The sequence below is a fragment of the Salmo trutta genome, chromosome 9 (assembly GCF_901001165.1).
Source record: "Salmo trutta chromosome 9, fSalTru1.1, whole genome shotgun sequence".
Taxonomy (NCBI): domain Eukaryota; kingdom Metazoa; phylum Chordata; class Actinopteri; order Salmoniformes; family Salmonidae; genus Salmo; species Salmo trutta.
This window is the reverse complement of record NC_042965.1, coordinates 14105344-14125472: the sequence shown is the minus strand read 5'-3', so window position 1 is coordinate 14125472 and position 20129 is coordinate 14105344. Positions and strand designations below refer to the sequence as shown.

The following is a 20129-nucleotide window of genomic DNA, read 5'->3' as shown; positions in this document are numbered from 1 at the left end:
CTTTGTCAGAATGCACTCCCAGGACTTCTACTTCAATAACAAATGTTGGTTTGGTTCAAAATAATCCATAGTTATATCCAAATAGCGGCGTTTTGTACGTGCGTTCAAGACACTATCCGAAAGGGTAAAGAAGGGTGACGCGCCCGACGCGTTTCGTGACAAAAAAAATCTAAATATTCCATTACCGTACTTCGAAGCATGTCAACCGCTGTTTAAAATCAATTTTTATGCCATTTTTCTCGTAAAAAGGCAATAATATTCCGACCGGGAATCTGTGTTTTAGTACAAAGAGAGAGAAAATAAAAACATGGGGTCGCCTCGTTCACGCGCCTCAGTGTCATTGTCCTCTGATAGACCACTTACCAAAGGCGCTAATGTTTTTCAGCCAGGGGCTGCCTCGACATCATTCAGCTTTTTCCCGGGTTCTGAGAGCCTATGGGAGCCGTAGGAAGTGTCACGTTACAGCAAAGATCCTAAGTTTTCAATAAAAAGAGTCAAGAAGCCCAAGGAATGGTCAGAGAGGGCACTTCCTGTACAGAATCTTCTCAGGTTTTTGCCTGCCATATGAGTTCTGTTATACTCACAGACACCATTCAAACAGTTTTAGAAACTTTAGGGTGTTTTCTATCCAAAGCCAATAATTATATGCATATTGTAGTTGCTGGGCAGTAGTAATAACCAGATTAAATCGGGTACGTTTTTTATCCGGCCGTGTAAATACTGCCCAGTAGCCCTAACAGGTTAACATAAACAATCGATAATATTCCAACCGGACAATAGCGTATTCATTACAGAAGAAAAATAAAAAAATGCTATCCATGCGTGAACGCGAATGAAGTAACTACACGACCTCAGACTGTCCACTGCTTGAACCGCCTGTTATTCGGTCAAAATTCACCATAGAAGACTCAAACAACTTTGTAAAGACTGTTGACATCTAGTGGAAGCCTTAGGAAGTGTAAGTTGACCACACAGACACTGTAGTTTCAATAGAAAATGGTCTGAAAGACTACAATTCTCAGACTTCCCACTTCCTGGTTGGATTTATCTCAGGTTTTTGCCTGCCATATGAGTTCTGTTATACTCACAGACATCATCCAAACAGTTTTAGAAACTTCAGAGTGTTTTCTACCCAAATCGACTAATAATATGCAAATATTTGACTCTGGGCCCGAGTAGTAGGCCGTTTAATTTGGGTACGTTTTTCATCCGGCCGTGAAAATACTGCCCCCTATAGCGAAGAGGTTAAAAGCTTTCATAGAAATGCATGTGTCTGCTTTATATGCACCCTCACCACTGAAAAGAAGAATAAGCATTCATTTGGGCCATTTAGTTTATGAATGAGATAATGATTGATTCCCCTGGTGGTGTGTGCAGCTGGATCGGGAGTACCGGGACATCCAGGAGCAGGAGCAGAAGCAAATGGCAGAGCTGAAGCGTGGGCTGGAGAAGCAGCGTGGGGAGCTGCAGGAGAAGGAGACTGAGATCGGGGACATGAAGGAGACCGTCTTTGAGCTGGAGGACGAGGTGGAGCAGCACCGAGCTGTAAAACTCCACGACAACCTCATCATCACAGACCTAGAGAGTGAGTGGGCTATGGCCAAGGGGGAAAACATGTCACAGCATCATAGATCTATTCCAGGGTCAAGTCCAGGATTTTTAGGGCACTTTTTGAGGCACTGTGCTTTTACCGGTAATTCCAACATTGTCCACTAATGTTACTGCAGGCAGGAATCTTAGGAAATGTTTTGTAATTAACATAAGCTGTCTGCAATCAATCAATCTATCCATGTCTGGTTGTGCGTGTGTGTTTGACGGGGTGATCTTAATCGCACAAAACCTATTATTTGGCAGGGAATACTATTTGTCGATCAGTGATTCTACAGCTCACTAACTAAATTGGGAAGTTTCACGCTAAAGTTGACATTTATACTTGACGAGAGAATGTGCTCACCTCCCCGCAAACTTTACGCTTCGATCACACCGACAGCGTCATTGCATTTTGGTTCACCAGAATTACATTCATTTCCAATGAAACGCTGCGTTTGCCTTGCAGCATTGCGTTGCAGAGGCATTGCGTTCGGTGTGGTATGGTGTATACGTTGGATTTATCGACCGTATGTGTCAAACTGTATGTGTAGACGGCTTGACAGAAATGGTAGCAGAAGGTGAATGTTTAACATTTGTTGCATACATATCTAGATGATGCTGCGTACTGTTTTGCGCAGTGACGCTGTCTGTGTGTTCGAAGCTACTACTGGTTGAAATATTGTACTGCAAGCTGGCAAGTAAGTATTTTATGCAACAAAAAAAAAACAGGAAAACATATTAACAAGAATGCAGTCGTTGGAGTGAAAATGTTTTTATTTTTAGAGTCTAAAATAATTAGACAACGGGAATATTTTTCCTATTTATTTTCATAACCGTTTTACAATAAATTCCTTTTCTGGACATGATGGGTTCATATTCCCAAGGTAGCCATACAACAAATGACCATGCTCATCTCTCATGGGCCTATTCAATAGATAGACTATATGTATTTCAAGTTTTGCCATCCCATATGCAGCGTGGTTTATAATATAGACCTACGGTTGAATTTAACAGGTGAACGGTTGATATTTTACGTTGAAGTATGCTACTGTAAGTACTGTATTTTTTTATTTTTATGTTTTAGAATTCGCAGGCAATCTATCATATTTAGGTAGGAGGAAAAGTCAATGCAAAAACATTGTTGAATTCAAAAATTCTGCTGACAGGTCCACTACAATTGACCATTTCTTTCTTCTGTAGGAACTGGCAGTCCTTTGCCAGATACAGCATACATTTGTGCAAAATATTAAAATATTCTGCCAACACAGTAAAACTTATATTTTACATAAGCCAGTAGCTTATGTAAAGTATTTAACTGTATGGGCAGGTATTGCGTGACATATCCAATTTCATCTCAGACCTATACCAAGGCAGGACATGGAAACCCATAATCAGTGTTGGGGAAGCTACTCTGAAAATATAGTTTACCAAGCTACCATTACTTCACACTTGAGGAAGTTAAGTTAAACTAAAGCTACCCTTAAAAAATATAGTTTACTGAACTAAAGTTACTTTAAAAAAATGTGTTCACGGCATCAAAACTGCTTTGTGAAAAATTATCATATGTAAATCTGAGATGTCGTAGATGACAAATTGCAAGAACAGATCACTCTGTAGTCAGGTGTTAACAGAATGTGTAATTTATTCTATTAATCGCAAAAACAAGGTTTCAAGTGAGTTAGGCAGTCTGATGCCGAAAAAGAACGAAAATGATTTCCCATTTTACCCATATTTTATTTTTGTAAAAAGAGTAGTGTGTAGTTCCAGGAGTTAGCTACACCACTACATGGCAAAAAGGTTATTAACTACTGTTAACACTACCTGATGGGAATTTTGTTCCACTACCACCATGCTACTGCAAAATGTAGTTAAATTACTAGTTGAACTACATGTAGTTTACTACTCTCCAACACTGCCAATAATCTATTGATAAACTAAATATTCCAATAGTTTTAAATTATACAGCAAATAAAGGGTTTTATTGTCACCATAAAATGTGAATGGAGGCTATTTTCCAGGTGGAGTTTTAATGCTCGTTCATGGCGCACAGTTTTTTTAGGACAGTTCTGATTTGTAACGGGAAACATTTGGATACTATGGCGTGCGCCAAGTTTATAAATCTCTATATTTTTGTACGTGCGCAGACTTTTCAGACATTTTGTGTGAAATTTATGCCATGGTTATAAATGAAGCCCCTGGCTCTACAAATAAGACATAACAGTGGAACCCCACAATGCATTTTTCCACCTTTGGCCAGTGCCACATGGTGGCTGTGTAGAGCTGTGTCAGGCTTCTTGCAGCCAGAGGAAAGTGTGAACAGTACAGTAGGAGTGTAGCCGAGTACTCGGACAAAACAAGTATTGTAATGGATATGGAGAATTTTCCGAATACGATTATGACAAGAGTATATATTTGTTTAATTATCTGTGATCTGTAACATTTATTTTCAGCCTTCAGCACGCGTCTCTCTTTCACTCTAACAGTGTGAAGCACTTAGAGTGCCAAACAACTATTGACTAGTATTTCTGTCTGTAAAGAAACTTGCTTAGTTTTGGTTGAACCTCCTGCAACGATTTGATTTGAACAAGCTGCACTCCGTCTGCTCTCATTTCATTTGACATTTTAGTCATTTAGCAGACGCTGTTATCCAGAGCCACTTGCAGTAGTGAGTGCATTCATTTTCCTACTGGTCCCCCTTGGGAACCGAAAACCCACAACCCTGGCTTTGCGGGACCACATTTCCCCAGGCAGACACGCGCGAATGTTTTCACATAATGTCTGTTGTGATCCAAGCCCATGCTTCTTGAAATTATTATTCTTTCCCAGGCATGTTTACCGATCATAAATAAATAAAAGTATGAATGTAGATAGTTCATTTTGATTGTACAAATGTTGTGGTATAAGTGTTGGGGGAGAAGTTTTGCTCCTCTCAGAAGTGAAACAATATATGGGGCAAGTGAATTAGCCTACCTTCATCTAAATCTGTGTCTGGAATAAATACAGGCAGTAGTAGCCAGCCATGCATTAGGCTATTTATTAACCTATTTAGTTGATAATTGAATAGGACTAAGTAAGGAACTTTGTTTATTTGTGTGTTCATAAGTCACTCAGTATTCATACCCCTTGATTTATTCCACATTTTGTTGCATTAAAGCCTGAATTCAGAATTAATTCAATAAATGTTTCTCACCCATCTACCCACAATACCCCATAATGACAAAGTGGAAACATGTTTTTAGAAATGTTTGCAAATTTATTGAAAATGAAATAGTTTACATAAGAGTCAATACATGTTAGAATCACCTTTGACAGCGATTACAGCTGTAAGTCTTTCTGGGTAAGTCTCTAAGAGGTTTGCACACCTGGATTGTACAATATTTGCATATTATTCTTAAAACATTCATCAAGTTGGTTGATGACCATTTCTAGACAGCCATTTTCAAGTCTTGCCATAGATTTGCAAAACTATTTTAAGTCAAAACTTTAACTAGGCCACTCAGGAACATTCAATGTCATCTTGGTGAGCAACTCGTGTTTTAGGTTATTGTCCTGCTGAATGGTGAATTTGTCTCCCAGTGTCTGTTGGAAAGCAGACTGAATCAGGTTTTCCTCTAGGATTTTGCCTGGGTTTAGCGCTATTCCGTTACTTTTTATTCTAAAAAACTCCCAAGCCTTTGCCCAATGACAAGCATACCCATAACATGATGCAGCCACCACCATGCCTGAAAATATGAAGAATGGTACTCAGTGTTGTGTTGGATTTGCCCCAAACATAACGCTTTATATTCAGGACATGAAGGTCATGTCTTTGCCAATTTTTATGCAGTTTTACTTTAGTGGCTTATTGCATACAGGATGCATGTTTTAAATATTTTTATTCTGTACAGGCTTCCTTCTTTTCACTCTGTCATTTAGGTTAGTATTGTGGAGAAACTACAATGTTGTTGATCCATCCTCAGTTTTCTCCTATCACAGCCGTTAAACTATGTAACTGTTTTAAGTCACCATTGGCCTCAGGGTGAAATCCCTGAGCAGTTTCCTTCCTCTTCGGCAACTGAGTTAGGATGGATGCCTGTATCTCTTTTAGTGACTGGGTTTATTGATACACCACCCAAAGTGTAATTAATAACTTCACCATGCTCAAATTGATATTTAATGTCTGCTTTTTTTTTTTTTTTTAACCATCTACCAATAGGTGCCCTTCTTTGCGAGGCATTGGAAAACCTCTCTGATCTTTGTGGTTGACTCTGTGTTTGAAATCCATTGTTCGATTGAGGGACCTTACAACTATCTGTATGTGTGGGCTACAGAGATGAGGTAGTCATTCAAAAATCATTTTAAACACTATTTCACACAGAGTTCATGCAACTTATTATGTGCCTTGTTAAGTGCATTTTTACTCTTGAATTTATTTAGGCTTGTGAATACTTTCTGAAGACGCTGTATGAACTTGTTATTTAACAGAAAATAACATGTTAACTCTGATACGCTTGGTAGATAAAGTCAACCATGTTTTTTTTTGCCTTTTAGACTCCTTGACGTGTAGCTATATTGCTTTTGGCATCAATGGGATTCAAGTTTACTTCATAGACTGAATTACACAATAATTAACCCTAACCTCTAGTTTCATAAGTTGGTGCTGCTAAGGTCAGTGTCTCGATCAGCTCTTGAATTGTTTGAAAGCAGATTCTCTTCCTGCGCTGCGTGTGAATATATCCTGTGGCCCGTTCACATGAACTCAGCCATGTCTGCTTCCTCCCTCAGACTCTGTAAAAAAACTGCAGGACCAGAAGCGTGACATGGAGCGGGAGATTAAGATTCTGCACCGGAGGCTGAGGGTGAGTGGGCCAGTGGATAGGGCCATCTGAGGACCAGAGGTCACTGACACGGTCAAGCACAGAAGCACTATGGTTTGGTTTGGGCCATGTTCATTACAACTGGAATCCACTCGAAAGCAATATGATGATATTTGCTTACACAAATGTTCTCATTAGCTTTATCCCGGCTCAGTGGTCGAAATGATGTTGCTGTGTGTGTGTGTGTGTTTCTGTCTGTGTATGTGCGCGCGCGTGTGTTTGTCTGTTCAGGAAGAGTCGGCAGAGTGGCGTCAGTTCCAGGCTGATCTGCAGACGGCCGTGGTCATTGCTAATGACATCAAGTCGGAAGCACAGGAGGAGATTGGGGATATGCGGCACCGTCTCCGCGAGGCCCAGGAGAAGAACGAGAAGCTGGGCAAGGAGCTGGACGAAGTCAAGAACCGCAAGTAAGAGACACTGAGAAACACGCTGTGCTTGATTCCAAGTATCATGTGGCCGACACCAGCTGTCTTGTGATCATATCGGGGAGATTTACAGTACCAGTCAAAAGTTTGGACACACCTACTCATTCCATGGTTTTAATGTATTTTTGCTATTTTCCACATTGTAGAATAATAGTGAAGACATCAAAACTATAAAATAACATGTATGGAATTATGTAGTAACCTCCCAAAAAAGACAGCTTTGCACACGCTTGGCATTCTCTCAACCAGCTTCATGAGGTAGTCACCTGGAATGCATTTCAATTAACAGGTGTGCCTTGTTAATTTGTGGAATTTCTTTCCTTCTTAATGCGTTTGAGCCAATCAGTTGTGTTGTGACAAGGTAGGGGTGGTATACAGAAGATAGCCCTATTTGGTAAAAGACCAAGTCCATATTATGGCAAGAACAGCTCAAATAAGCAAAGAGAAGTGACAGTCTGTCATTTAAGACATGAAGGTCAGTCAATCTGGAAAATGTCAAAACGTTGAATGTTTCTTCAAATGCAGTCGCAAAAACCATCAAGTGCTATGATGAAACTGGCTCGCATGAGGACCGCCACAGGAAAGGAAGACCCAGAGTTACCTCTGCTGCAGAGGATAAGTTCATTAGAGTTCCCTGTGGCTCAGTTGGAAGAGCATGGTGTTTGCAACGCCAGCATGGTGTGTGCAAGGCCAGGGTTGTGGGTTCGATTCCCAGGGGGGTCAGTACAAAACAAAAACAAAAAACATGAAATGTATGCATTCACTACTGTAAGTCGCTCTGGATAAGAGCGTCTGCTAAATGACTAAAATGTAAATGTTAACTGCACCTCAGATTGCAGCCCAAATAAATGCTTCACAGAGTTCAAGTAACAGACACATCTCAAAATCAACTGTTCAGAGGAGACTGCGTGAATCAGGCCTTCGTGGTTGAGTTGCTGCAAAGAAACCACTACTAAAGGACCCCAATAAGAAAAAGACACTTGCTTGGACTAAGAAACACGAGTAATGGACATTAGACCGGTGGAAATCTGTCCAAATTTGAGATTTTTGGTTCCGTCCGCCGTGTCTTTGTGAGACGCAGAATAGGTGAGCAGATGACCTCTGCATGTGTGGTTCCCACCGTGAAGCATGGAGGAGGAGGTGTGATGGTGTGGGGGTGCTTTGCTGGTGACACTGTCAGTGATTTTATTAGAATTCAAGGCACACTAAACCAGCTTGCCTTCCACAGCATTCTGCAGCGATACACCCTCCCATCTGGTTTGCACTTAATGGGACTATCATTTGTTTGTCAACAGGACAATGACCCAAAACACACCTCCAGGCTGTGTAAGGGCTATTTGACCAAGAAGGAGAGTGATGGTGCTGCATCAGATATCCTGGCCTCCATAATCACCCGACCTCAACCCAATTGAGATGGGTTGGGATGAGTTGGACCGCAGAGTGAAGGAAAAGCAGCTAACAAGTGCTCAGCATATGTGGGAACTCCAAGACTGTTGGAAAAGCATTCCTCGTGAAGCTGGTTGAGAGAATGCCAAGAATGTGCAAAGCTGTCATCAAGGCAAAGGGTGGCTTCTTAGAAGAATCTCAAATCTAAAATATATTTTTGATTTGTTGAACACTTTTTTGCTTACTACATTATTCCATATGCGTTATTTCATAGTTGATGTCTTCACTATTATTCTACAATGTAGAAAATAGTAAAAATAAAGAAAAACACTTGAATGAGTAGGTGTGTCCAAACTTTTGACTGGTACTGTATGTGTGCAGGGTTGGGTTAACAGTGATTGCCACATTGATGAAGCTGGATGTGGTGGTCTGTATTTGCATCCACATGAAATGGGTGAGGTGGGACCTGATGTGCCTTGATATGTATTGAGTGTGTTGGTGTTTGTCTCCTCAGGCAGGATGAGGAGAGGGGCAGGGTGTATAACTACATGAATGCAGTGGAGAGGGATCTGGCTGTACTGAGGCAGGGCATGGGCCTGAGCCGTCGCTCCTCTACCTCCTCAGAGCCCTCTCCCACCGTCAAAACCCTCATCAAGAGCTTTGACAATGCCTCCTCACAAGGTACCCCAACCTGCGAGTGTAAGATATGGACCACTTTTTTGTACTTTTATTCTCATTTCACTTGTATATTCCTAGTAATAAGCATAGCAGTAACACCACTACTAATGCAATGTAGTAGTATTACTGTGGGATGTGACTGATTTCTGTTCACAACAGGCCCAGTCCCCACGGCCGCTGCCCCTGCTCCTCCGTCAGCACCTGCTGCCACATTACCACGCACTCCCCTGAGCCCCAGCCCCATGAAGACCCCTCCTGCAGCCGCCATCTCACCCATACAGGTATGCCACCTGGAACCCATTGCAGTGTGTTTGTTTGCATGGCAAGCTCTAAGTGTAGGCATCAGGTCAAGCACACAATAAAAACCTGGCTTACACTAGACCAGTCATTCACACATAGCTGCAGTGCATTCGGAAAGTATTCAGACCCCTTCACTTTTTCCACATTTTGTTACGTTACAGCCTTATTCTAAAATGGATTGGATTGGTTTTTTCCCTCATCAATCTACACACAATACCCCATAATGACAAAGCGAAAACAGTTTAAAAAAAAGTTAAATACCTTATTTACACAAGTATTCAGACCCTTTGCTATGAGACTCGAAATTGAGCTCAGGTGCATCATGTTTCCATTGATCATCCTTCAGATGTTTCTACAACTCGATTGGAAAGGCATAAACCTGTCTATATAAGGTTCCACAGTTGATAGTGCATGTCAGAGCAAAAACCAAGTCGAAAGGAATTGTCCGTAGAGCTCTGAGACAGGATTGTGTCGAGGAACAGATCTGTGGAAGGGTACCAAAATATGTCTGCAGCATTGAAGGTCCCCAAGAACACAGTGGCCTCTATCATTCTTAAATGGAAGAAGTTTGGAACCACCAAGACTCTTCCTAGAGCTTGCAGCCCGGCCAAACTGAGCAATTGGGGGAGAAGGGCCTTGGTCAGGGAGGTGATCAAGAACCCGATTGTCACTCTGACAGAGCTCCAGAGTTCCTCTGTGTAGATAGGAGAATCTTCCAGAAGAACAACCATCTCTGCAGCACTCCACCAATCAGGCCTTTGTGGTAGAGTGGCCAGATGGAAGCCACTCCTCAGTAAAAGGCACATGACAGCCCGCTTAGAGTTTGCCAAAAGGCACCTAAAGGACTCTCAGACCATGAGAAACAAGATTCTCTGGTCTGATGAAACCAAGATTGCCTGTATGCCAAGCGTCATGTCTGGAGGAAACCTGGCACCATCCCTATGGTGAAGCATGGTGGTGGCAGCATCAAGCTGTGGGGATGTTTTTCAGCGGCAGGGACTGGAAGACTAGTCAGGATTGAGGGAAAGATGAATGGAGCAAAGTACAGAGAGATCCTTGATGAAAACCTGCTCAGGACCTCAGACTGAGGGGAAGGTTCACCTTCCAACAGGACAACGACCCTAAGCACACACCAAGACAATGCAGGAGTGGCTTTGGGACAAGTCTCTGAATGTTCTTGAGTGGCCCGGACTTAATCCCGATTGAACATCTCTGGAGAGACCTGAAAATAGCTGTGCAGCGACGCTCCCTATCCAACCTGACCGAGTATGGGAGGATCTGCAGAGAAGAATGTGAGAAACTCTCCAAATACAGTGTGCCAAGATTGTAGTTTTATACCCAAGAAGACTTGAGGCTGTAATCGCTGCTTATGTAAATGTGATATTTCAGTTTTTTGTTTTTAAGAAATTTGCAAAAATGTATAAAAACCTGTTTTTGCTTTGTCATTATGGGGTATTTTGTGTAGTATTATGAGAAAAAAAAACAAGAATTTAATCCATTTTAGAATAAGGCTGTAACGTAACAAAATGTAGAAAAGGTCAAGGGGTCTGAATACTTTCCGAATGGCCTGTATTTATCAAGGTCTAGATCAAATGGTGTGTTTTAGAACTGCCAGATCAGTATGGCAAGGAATTGTTGTCTGTGCTGACTAGGTCAGGGAGCGGTGCACTAGTGAAAGAGTTATTGTGACCATCGGGTTAAGAGTTGTCCTATATTCACAGTGTTTATAGACCTCCAATACTCCACAGATATCACTTCCTCCTCTTCCTCTGGCACTTTGTCACAGTTGACAGTCTCTGGGCTTGCCTCATACACAGACCATGAGAGATTGAGTTGTTTGAGAATATGTCCCATAGCTCTAATTCCGTTACCTCACTTTCCCTTAATTTACATTTTGGTAATTTAGCAGACGCTCTTATCCATAGTGACTCAGTCAGTGCATCCAAATCATCCATATGACCCAAAGATTCTTTCTCATGTTTTAAACTCTCACACATTTTTTCAAACATGTCAGCCGTTTGCCTCTAACGCATTTTTCATGAATCTGCAATGTAGTGTTGTCACGATAACAGAATCTTGACTTAGATACCGATGCCAGGTTTAGTATCACGATTCTCGATACCAAAACGATACCAGGGGGGGAAAAATAAATCGTATTAGCCAATGTCGTAGAGTGGCACTTGATCCAGACAGATGTTTTGAGTTAAATATCATTACATTTGAAATGTTTGATTTAAAAAAATATATATATATATGTTTATGTAAGCATTAATGAATCAATTATATCATCATACAATCCATTTGACTTAGTTTTTTTTATCAATCTAACTACATAACAACATAATGGTAATCATTTATTTGAATGCTACGTCTCTAGTCTATTGATAATCTGGGTAAATCAAGATGTAGCCTCGACCTATTTACTATACAGATGAATGCATATTCAATAGGACTGTGTACATGCATTGAGTTATTGATCTTATTTTGGCTGATTTCATGGGGCTACAGATGGAAATCAATCTGTTTCCCTTCCATTTGGGACTTATTTTATTGTACTGATCAACAACATTTGCATAGAAGAAGCAATATCTTCTTATGTAAGTGTGCGCTGTCTCTTTAAGACCCATGACATAAGCATTCCACTGTTAGTCTACACTTGTTGTTTACAAAGCATATGACAAATAAAATGTGATTTGATTCACACACACAGTCAGTTCGAGGCTCGAGAAAAGATGATCTTGACTGAATCCCAAATGGACCCCTAAGCCCTACACCCTATGTACTTGTGGAGATCTGAAAAGATTTGACAGGTGTAAGCAATATGGTAATAGTTCCACCTTGCCCTGTAATAGGCTAGGTGGAAATGTCACTATATTGCTTATACCAATCTAATCCTCTCAGATCTCCACGAGTGAATAGGGTGTTCGATTTGGGGGTCCATTTGGGATTGGGCGTGGTAGATTAAGTGAATTAATAAAGTTTTTGGTGACAATCAGCTTTAAAATCAGCAATATTTTTCCTTATGGTGTTGCATATTATCATATTAGTAATAGTGTAGTGAATTGATGTTAGCTTCAGCTGAAAGCTAGTAAGGAAAGTTAGCCTACAAAAAAAGATAATTTGAAAAATACAATTTCACTAAATGTATTTATTGGTTTCTTTTCATTTTGATAAGGGATGAAAATGCAATGAGTTGAAGGTTATTTGTTCATGTAAAAAGTTGTCATTAAATTTGGGTTGGGGTGGGGTTGTGAGAAATCTTGGGGAAACAATTGGGTCCCCAGAAATTCTGGTGAAAAAAATGGGGTCACTGCTGAAAACGTTTCAATACCACTACGATACAGTATAAGGACAAATTCAGTCAATAGATGTAATAATGTTGACAGAGGGGCAAAATCTGAGCATTGGATATTTTAAATACATTATTTAAGCAGAGTATCAGATCTTCTCATATGAAAAGGTCAAAGTTCAGGGAGAGATTGTTTTTTCTGTTTCCTAGACAGGTTTCAAGTCTTCTGTCCTGCTTTTTCTCATCTATCATTGACCTCCTCTGCAGTCACAAGATTATTGCCAATGCCTGGCTGCTGGTGCTGCAGTCAGAATGGCCTCCCCGAGCTGGGCATTTTTCCAGAAATTGCACATAGTAGACTACTTCTATTGGAATTGTGAAGACATTTTCAGGAGGTTTTTGGATTACAAAAGGGGTTTACGTGGTGGGCGTGGCAGGGGGCGTGGCAGGGGGCATGGTCGGCTCATCAGAGCGGCTAGTGTTTTCCTGCAATTCTACAATATTTCTCCATGGAGCTGAGAGAAAATGCTACAGCTTTAAACCTATTTTCCTGCGATTCTACATATTCTGCCATTGAGCTGAAATAACATTTAGTTTTTAAAGCTATTTTGCTAAAATTCTATGCATTTTGCCATGGAAATGCTGTGTTCTTTTACAAAAAAAAAATAACAAAATGAATTCTCAATTCTCCCTGTGTCTGGCTTTTATATAATATTTTTCTCAACGATTATATTTGTAAATATATAGGCTCATTATCTTTTCTATATACTTTATCTGCTTTCTAGCCCTTTATTATTTGTATTATTATTTTTTTACACTATTTGACATAGGTAACCTGAAGAAACGCTTAGACTGACCACCCAAGGATTACAATGGCAGAAAAATCCCTGATTTTATATGTATGTGAGCGAGTTTTAATCCAATGATTGCTGGTCTATTTCAGAGACACTCCATAACTGGGTCCATCTCTGCACCCAAAGCCCTCTCCTCTCTGAGTGACAAAAGACCCAGCTACGCAGACATCAGCATGCCAGGTGAGTCGGCAGAAACACCAACACTGACAGCAGAGCTCCATATCTGGATCTCATTCGGTCCCTCATGAATAAAATGAGAGATGAGTACTCCGTCACAGTCACTCATAAAGGAGGAAAATGGCTGCAGATATAACACAATTTCATCTTAGACATCTGTTCCTCCTAGTATTAAGACTGTCTGTTGACTTTGATGTGTGGGTTTAATAAAGCACCATAGAAAGTGTGGTGTCCCAGTGACTGGCCTCCCCCATAAATGTTGTCATACATATTCTAGTGATTTTCAGGGCCTGGAATGTGAACGTGCTATAATGGTCATGCCCTCCGATGTTTAGTTAAACGTCCCAGTTGTTTTTTAACCTTATTCGATGGAACTTGACAGTTCCAGGGACTGGAATGTTACTTTGATCCCTTGGGTATAAGAGGGGGGGAAAAATCCCTCTTGCTTAAACTAACATTTTGAAGGGAATATGAAGTCACTTTATTTCAATGCTTCTGTTTCCTCACTGTGGTTGTGGGGTTGTCATAATGCCCGTGTGTTTCATCCTGTCACTGTCCTCCACAGCAGAGCATCTTCTCAGGGGCTCCTCTGCCAGCCGCCCTGCCTCTGCTCTCCAGAGGGTGTCCAACATGGACTCAAAGGCCATGGCCATCTCAGGTATCACAAATCATGGACATATGAATAGGCCTTGAAATAGATCTACAATTCTTTTACATGGTTGCCAGTAAAATGAAATGCATTTTGAGAAAGAATTCAACGACATTTAAAAATGTCTATTTTTTTCGGAACACATGTTGTCACTGGCAGTGAAGACTGGTCACTCACACTGTATCTCTGTCTGTTTGTGTGGTGGCCAGTGTCCCGCAGGAGCAGTGAGGAGATGAAGAGGGACATCTCTGCACCTGAAGGTGGCTCCTCCTCTCTGATGGCCATGGCCTCTGCTTCCTCCCTGTCCTCCTCGTCCCCCACCGCCTCTGTCACCCCCACCGCACGCAGCCGCCTCCGGTAAAACCCTCATCAGCTCCATACCTTTTATACGATACATACTAATCCACTAAGTCCTTTTTATGTTTAAAACTATATTTTGACTATACCAAATGGGCTTTGTGGACTAGCCAGTCAATGGAGTCTGAATATGTGTGTTAATTCAAGTGATTCTCTGTCCTCTCCAACGTGGTGTGTTCAGAGAGGAGCGGAAGGACCCCCTCTCAGCGCTGGCCCGGGAGTATGGGGGGTCCAAGAGGAACGCACTGCTCAAGTGGTGCCAGAAGAAGACTGAGGGGTACCAGGTATGTGTTGTTCAGTCAGAACAGACCGGTCAGGTCATTTCACCTCTCGGGTCCCTCTCTGTTGATGAGGATTTATTTTTTAAATGTCTCAATAGTGAGACTCTGGTAGGGTTTTTATAAGCTCAACTATCTGGAGTGACAATCTAATTCAATAACCTAGTCAGAATGTCCTTTATTCCTTCAGAGGTCTAGTTATGTTAATTGTTTTTTAAAAGCCCCTGTCCGACACCTACGTCAGGGCACCCTTTATGCTCCCCTCTCAAGTCGTAAACCATTGTAGATGTTGTCATGAGGACTGTTGTCAGTTTTATTGTGTTGTCCTTATGGTTCCTCTCCCACTCTAAAGCATGTGACTGGACCAACAGTGCCTGGGAACGGCTTCAAACGTCATCCACAGAGGGAATAAACATTTGGCTACTATGAAAACTTTATTTATTGGTTGAATTTGCTATTTAGGGCACGTTTTTAAGACCCACTCTGTCATATTGAAACAGCCTTTTTTTTATGGTCTTGGTTCTAGTGCAGAGAGTGACTAGTCGTCATGGTTCTCCAGGAAGTGCTCCAAATGTTACACATGTCGTGCCAACTGCCTGTCAGAAAAGCTGTGAATTGCCCTGCTAAGAGGAGGGCAATGAGATTCAATACATTGGGGATTCGCACTATAGTGGGATGGAAACAAACCAGCTTTGTTTTTTTGGGGGGGGGGGGGGGGGGGGTCTTCTGTTTTAAATGTTGCTCTTGCTGAGTAAGCAATCCTGTTAGGATTACGATGTGGTGTTAAGAGATCATCCAGTCAAATGAATCTGAGTAGACACATCATACTCCACTCAATCTTTATGACCTCTTCCTTCAGAGAAACTTGGTCATTCTGATAAAACAGTGTTTGTTCGTGAGGAAAACAAGCCTGTTTATTTCTGACAGTATGGCCACAACAACCTCTCCCTCAACCGTCAGTAAAACAAAGGAGTTTATTGTTGACCTCAGGAAGCAGAGGAGGGAACATGGCCCGGTCCACATCAACGGGACTGCAGTCAAGAGAGTAAGCAGTTTGAAGTTCCTCTGTGTCCACATCATCGAGGGCTTGACATGGACCAACAACACCACCACTCTTGTCAAGAGGAAGCAACAGCGTCTCTACTTCCTAAGGCGGCTGAAGAAATTCGGCATGCCACTCCAAATACTATCGATGCACCATCGAGAGTGTCCTGACCGGTTGCATCACGACCTGGTACGTGAAATGCTACATTCATGACCGCAGGGCCCTCCAGCGGCTGGTGAAGACGGCCCAGCACATCACTGAGACCGTACTTCCACCCATCCAGGACATGTACTCGAAATTCAGCCTGAGGAAGGCCCGCAGCATCATCAAGGACCCCACACACCCCAGCCACGAGCTGTTCACTCTCTTACCATCGGGCAGACGGTATCGGAGCATTAGGTCTGATACCAACAGGCTCAGAGACAGTTTCTATCTACAAGCCATCAGACTGCTGAACACTTGAACTGGACTGACCACATGCTTGTACCAGGCGCACCGGTTTGTGTCAAGAAATGCAGCGCTGCTGGGTTTTTCACGCTCAACCGTTTCCCGTGTGTGTCAAGAATGGTCCACCACCCAAAGGACATCCAGCCAATTTGACACAACTGTGGGAAGCATTGGAGTCAACATGGGCCAGCATCCCTGTGGAATGCTTTTGACACCTTGTAGAGTCCATGCCATGACGAATTGAGGCTCTTCTGAGGGCAAAATGTGTGGGGGGGTATACTCAGTGTATATTCATGCTACACACACGTCTCAACTGCTGCTACCAGACTCTTATTAGGATTGTTAAATACTGCACAATTTTAACACTTGCCCCAAAATCTCCCCTTGCCAAAACACTTCGAAATAACGGACTATAAATGGTGCCTTCCTGTAATATAATTATGCTAAAATGTTTTCTATTCTACTGAGCCATTTTACTTTGTTTGTATTCTTATCTTTTATTATTTCTTATTGTTGCATTGTGGAGAAGGAACCTGCAAGTAAGCATTTGGTTGGACAGTGTATACTATGTGTATCCCGTACGTACTGTGTATCCCGTACGTACTGTGTATCCCGTACGTACGACTAATAAAATTGAAACTAGTAGGAAGATGAAACAACGAGGTGGTTTGATTATGTTTTTAAAAAAATTTAAACTTTTTCTCCCATATTTCGTGATATCCAATTGGTAGTTCCAGTCTTGTCCCATCGCTGCAACTCCCTTACGGACTCGGTAGAGGCGATGGTCGAGAGCTGTGCGTCCTCCGAAACTGCTCGCTTAACCCGGATGCCAGCTGCAACAATGTGTCGGAGTGAACACCGTCCAACTGTCGACCGTGTCAGCGTGCATGTGCCCAGGCCGCCACAGGAGTCGCTAGAGCTCCATGGGACAAGGACATCCCGGCAGGCCAAACCCTCCCCTAACCTGGACGATGCTACTCCAATTGTGCGCCGCCTCATGGGTCTCCCACTCGTGGCCGGCTGCGACACAGCCTGGTCTTGAACCCGGATCTGTAGTGACGCCTCTAGCACTGCGATGCAGTGCCTTAGACCGCTGTGCCACTCGGGAGGCCCAACGAGGTGCTTTTAGGACCAATGTCTGGGACCCAGTATCTATTGGATTATCAATACAATACACTTCTGCACCCTACATGTCTTTACACTGTACCTTTGCAATACAATAAAAAATGTTTCCCCTCTTTCTGGCAGAACATTGACATAACAAACTTCAGCAGCAGCTGGAATGACGGCCTTGCGTTCTGTGCTGTGCTCCACACCTACCTGCCTGCTCACATCCCCTACCAGGAGCTCACCAGCCAGGAAAAGGCAAGCCTATTTCCTACTGTAGTGATGATAAGTAGCAATGTGTCATAGAACTGTAACCAGGTTTCCATCCAACCATTACATGTGGAATAATTACCTGATCAGAAAAAGTCACGACAGGGCTCATGGAAACAGGAAGTCGGTACAATTTCATACATTTTCGACAGACGATTGGTTCGTTCGATGTGGTGGGATCTTTTTGTGTGAGTATAATTATTTGAGAAATGTGGGTAGAAATGCCAAATATATACTTAATAACCATCATATTGAAGTAAACTTGGAGTCACGGAATGATATGGGCCTACCACCACGACGGGGAAAAGCATTCAATATTTATAGGCAGATGAAATAAGTTATATTCATGCTAATTTCCAATAGGCTCAATATCGAGGGTAGGCTCTTATTTTGAACTCTGGTGACATGATGATCGGTTCTTGGCTGCCAATTATCAAATAAAATGACATTGCGCTTATCCATATCTCATCATATAATCATCCCCCCGTCCACTTTATCAGCGAAGTTTAGAGAGCATGCGCCAAAACCAGATTGTGCAAGTTTACGTGAGTTGAAATTGTAATGGAAACCCATATAACTAATGTTTTTTATTCGGTACATGGGAACTTAACTGCAAACGTCATTTTTATCTGCACTACATCATCAAGCACAGCCTTCTATCCGCAACAAGTCAGTTTGATGGAAACATCTCTGGTGGGAAAATGCACATGGTTTTTATGCAGATTTTAGAATATATTTGCATGGAAATCTGTCGCCAATTGGATGGAAACCTAGCTATTGTTTAATCTTTTACAGTTGTCTCAATCTGTCATCAGGGAGCTTTATAGTGTGTTTTTGTCTCCCGATCTTTAGAGGCGGAATTTCACACTAGCCTTCCAGGCTGCAGAGAGTGTGGGGATCAAGTCCACTCTGGTAAGATACAAGTCAAAGATGAACTGAACTGTGAATAACAGAGGAGTATTAAACATATATCTGACATGCTTAGAAATCCAGTTTTTCTAGAGAATCTTTCAGACTCATTTCACCTTAAAAATCACCACACTGGTGCTGGCACGGTGGTGAATTATGACCTGCTATTGTATTGCATATTCAGGATGGTATTTTTTTGTGTGGGACTGAGGACTGTACTTACAGGCTCTTATAGGCAGACTCCTGTAGAGAAGATAATTATTTCAGATGAAATACTGCTTTCATCGTGCATATGTGCAGACTTGTAGATGAAGTTTCATAGCATCACCTGGAAAGCTATTTTAGTCCTTTTCACAAAATAAGTCCTCACATGAATGTGCATTCAAGAATTATTCAGAACCCATCCCTTTTTCCACATTTTGTTACGTTACAGCCTTCTTCTAAAATTGATTAAATCAAATGTTTTCCTCATCAATCTATACACAATACCCCATAATGACAAAGCGAAAACAAGTTTCTAGAAATGTTTGCACATTTATAAAATATTAAACAGAAATACCTTATTTACATAAGTATTCAGACCCTTTGCAATGACACTCTAAATTGAGCTCAGGTGCATCCCTGTTTCCATTGATCATCCTTGAGATGTTTCTACAACTTGATTGGAGTCCACCTGTGGTAAGTTCAATTGATTGTACATGATTTGGAAAGGCACACACCTGTCTATATAAGGTCCCACAGTTGACAGTGCATGTCTGAGAAAAAACCAAGCCATGAGGTCAAAGGAATTGTCCGTAGAGCTCTGAGATAGGTCCCCAAGAACACAGTCGCCTCCATCATTGTTAAATGGAAGAAGTTTGGAACCACCAAGACTCATCCTAGAGCTGGCCGCCTGGCCAAGCAACCGGGGGAGAAGGCTTGGTCAGGGAGATAACCAAGAACCCAATGTTCATTCTGACAGAGCTCCAGAGTTCCTCTGTGGAAATGGGAGAACCATCCAGAAAGAAAACCATCTCTGTAGCACTCTACCAATTAGGCCTTTATGGTAGAGTGGCCAGACAGAAGCCACTCCCCAGTAAAAAGCACATGACAGCCCGCTTAGAGTTTGCCAAAAGGCACCTAAATGACTCTGTGTCACGTCTGGAGGATACCTGGCACCATCCCTACGGTGAAGCATGGTGGTGGCAGCATCATAACAAAATGTGGAACAAATTCAAGGGGTCTGAATACTTTTCGAATGCACTGTATATCGCTGGTACCCATAGCTAGGTATAAAGCTGGCTCCGTGTGAGTTGTAAACTGACAGATTTGTTGTACGAGTTCAGTTAGATTCTAGAAATAGAAAACGCAGGCTCTAATTTTCTGTATTTATGCCACAAAAGCACATTTCTGACCTCCACAGTTAATTCTAGTCAATTCTAGTTAATTCTAGTCAGGCTGTGGAAATCTGACCTAGACAAACAGCATGTTATTTCAAGTTTTTTGTTTTTGTTTTACCGACATCTCGATATA

At 41.9% G+C, this 20129-nt stretch overlaps 1 protein-coding gene across 3 annotated transcripts in view; it reads left to right on the top strand.

The window, feature by feature from the left end:
• specc1la (sperm antigen with calponin homology and coiled-coil domains 1-like a) overlaps positions 1 to 20129 on the top strand; it is a 35038-nt gene that overhangs the window by 11473 nt on the left and 3436 nt on the right. The window contains exons 5-15 of one of the 3 annotated variants that reach the window (XM_029762557.1): positions 1378 to 1585; positions 6355 to 6428; positions 6678 to 6853; positions 8772 to 8938; positions 9095 to 9216; positions 13468 to 13558; positions 14121 to 14213; positions 14414 to 14561; positions 14743 to 14845; positions 17580 to 17696; positions 18561 to 18620. In XM_029762557.1, coding sequence (XP_029618417.1) covers positions 1378 to 1585; positions 6355 to 6428; positions 6678 to 6853; positions 8772 to 8938; positions 9095 to 9216; positions 13468 to 13558; positions 14121 to 14213; positions 14414 to 14561; positions 14743 to 14845; positions 17580 to 17696; positions 18561 to 18620 — 1359 coding nt within the window. Of the gene's footprint in view, positions 1 to 1377; positions 1586 to 6354; positions 6429 to 6677; positions 6854 to 8771; positions 8957 to 9094; positions 9217 to 13467; positions 13559 to 14120; positions 14214 to 14413; positions 14562 to 14742; positions 14846 to 17579; positions 17697 to 18560; positions 18621 to 20129 lie in introns of all 3 variants that reach the window. The other 2 variants (XM_029762556.1, XM_029762555.1) reach the window with 2 other exon arrangements.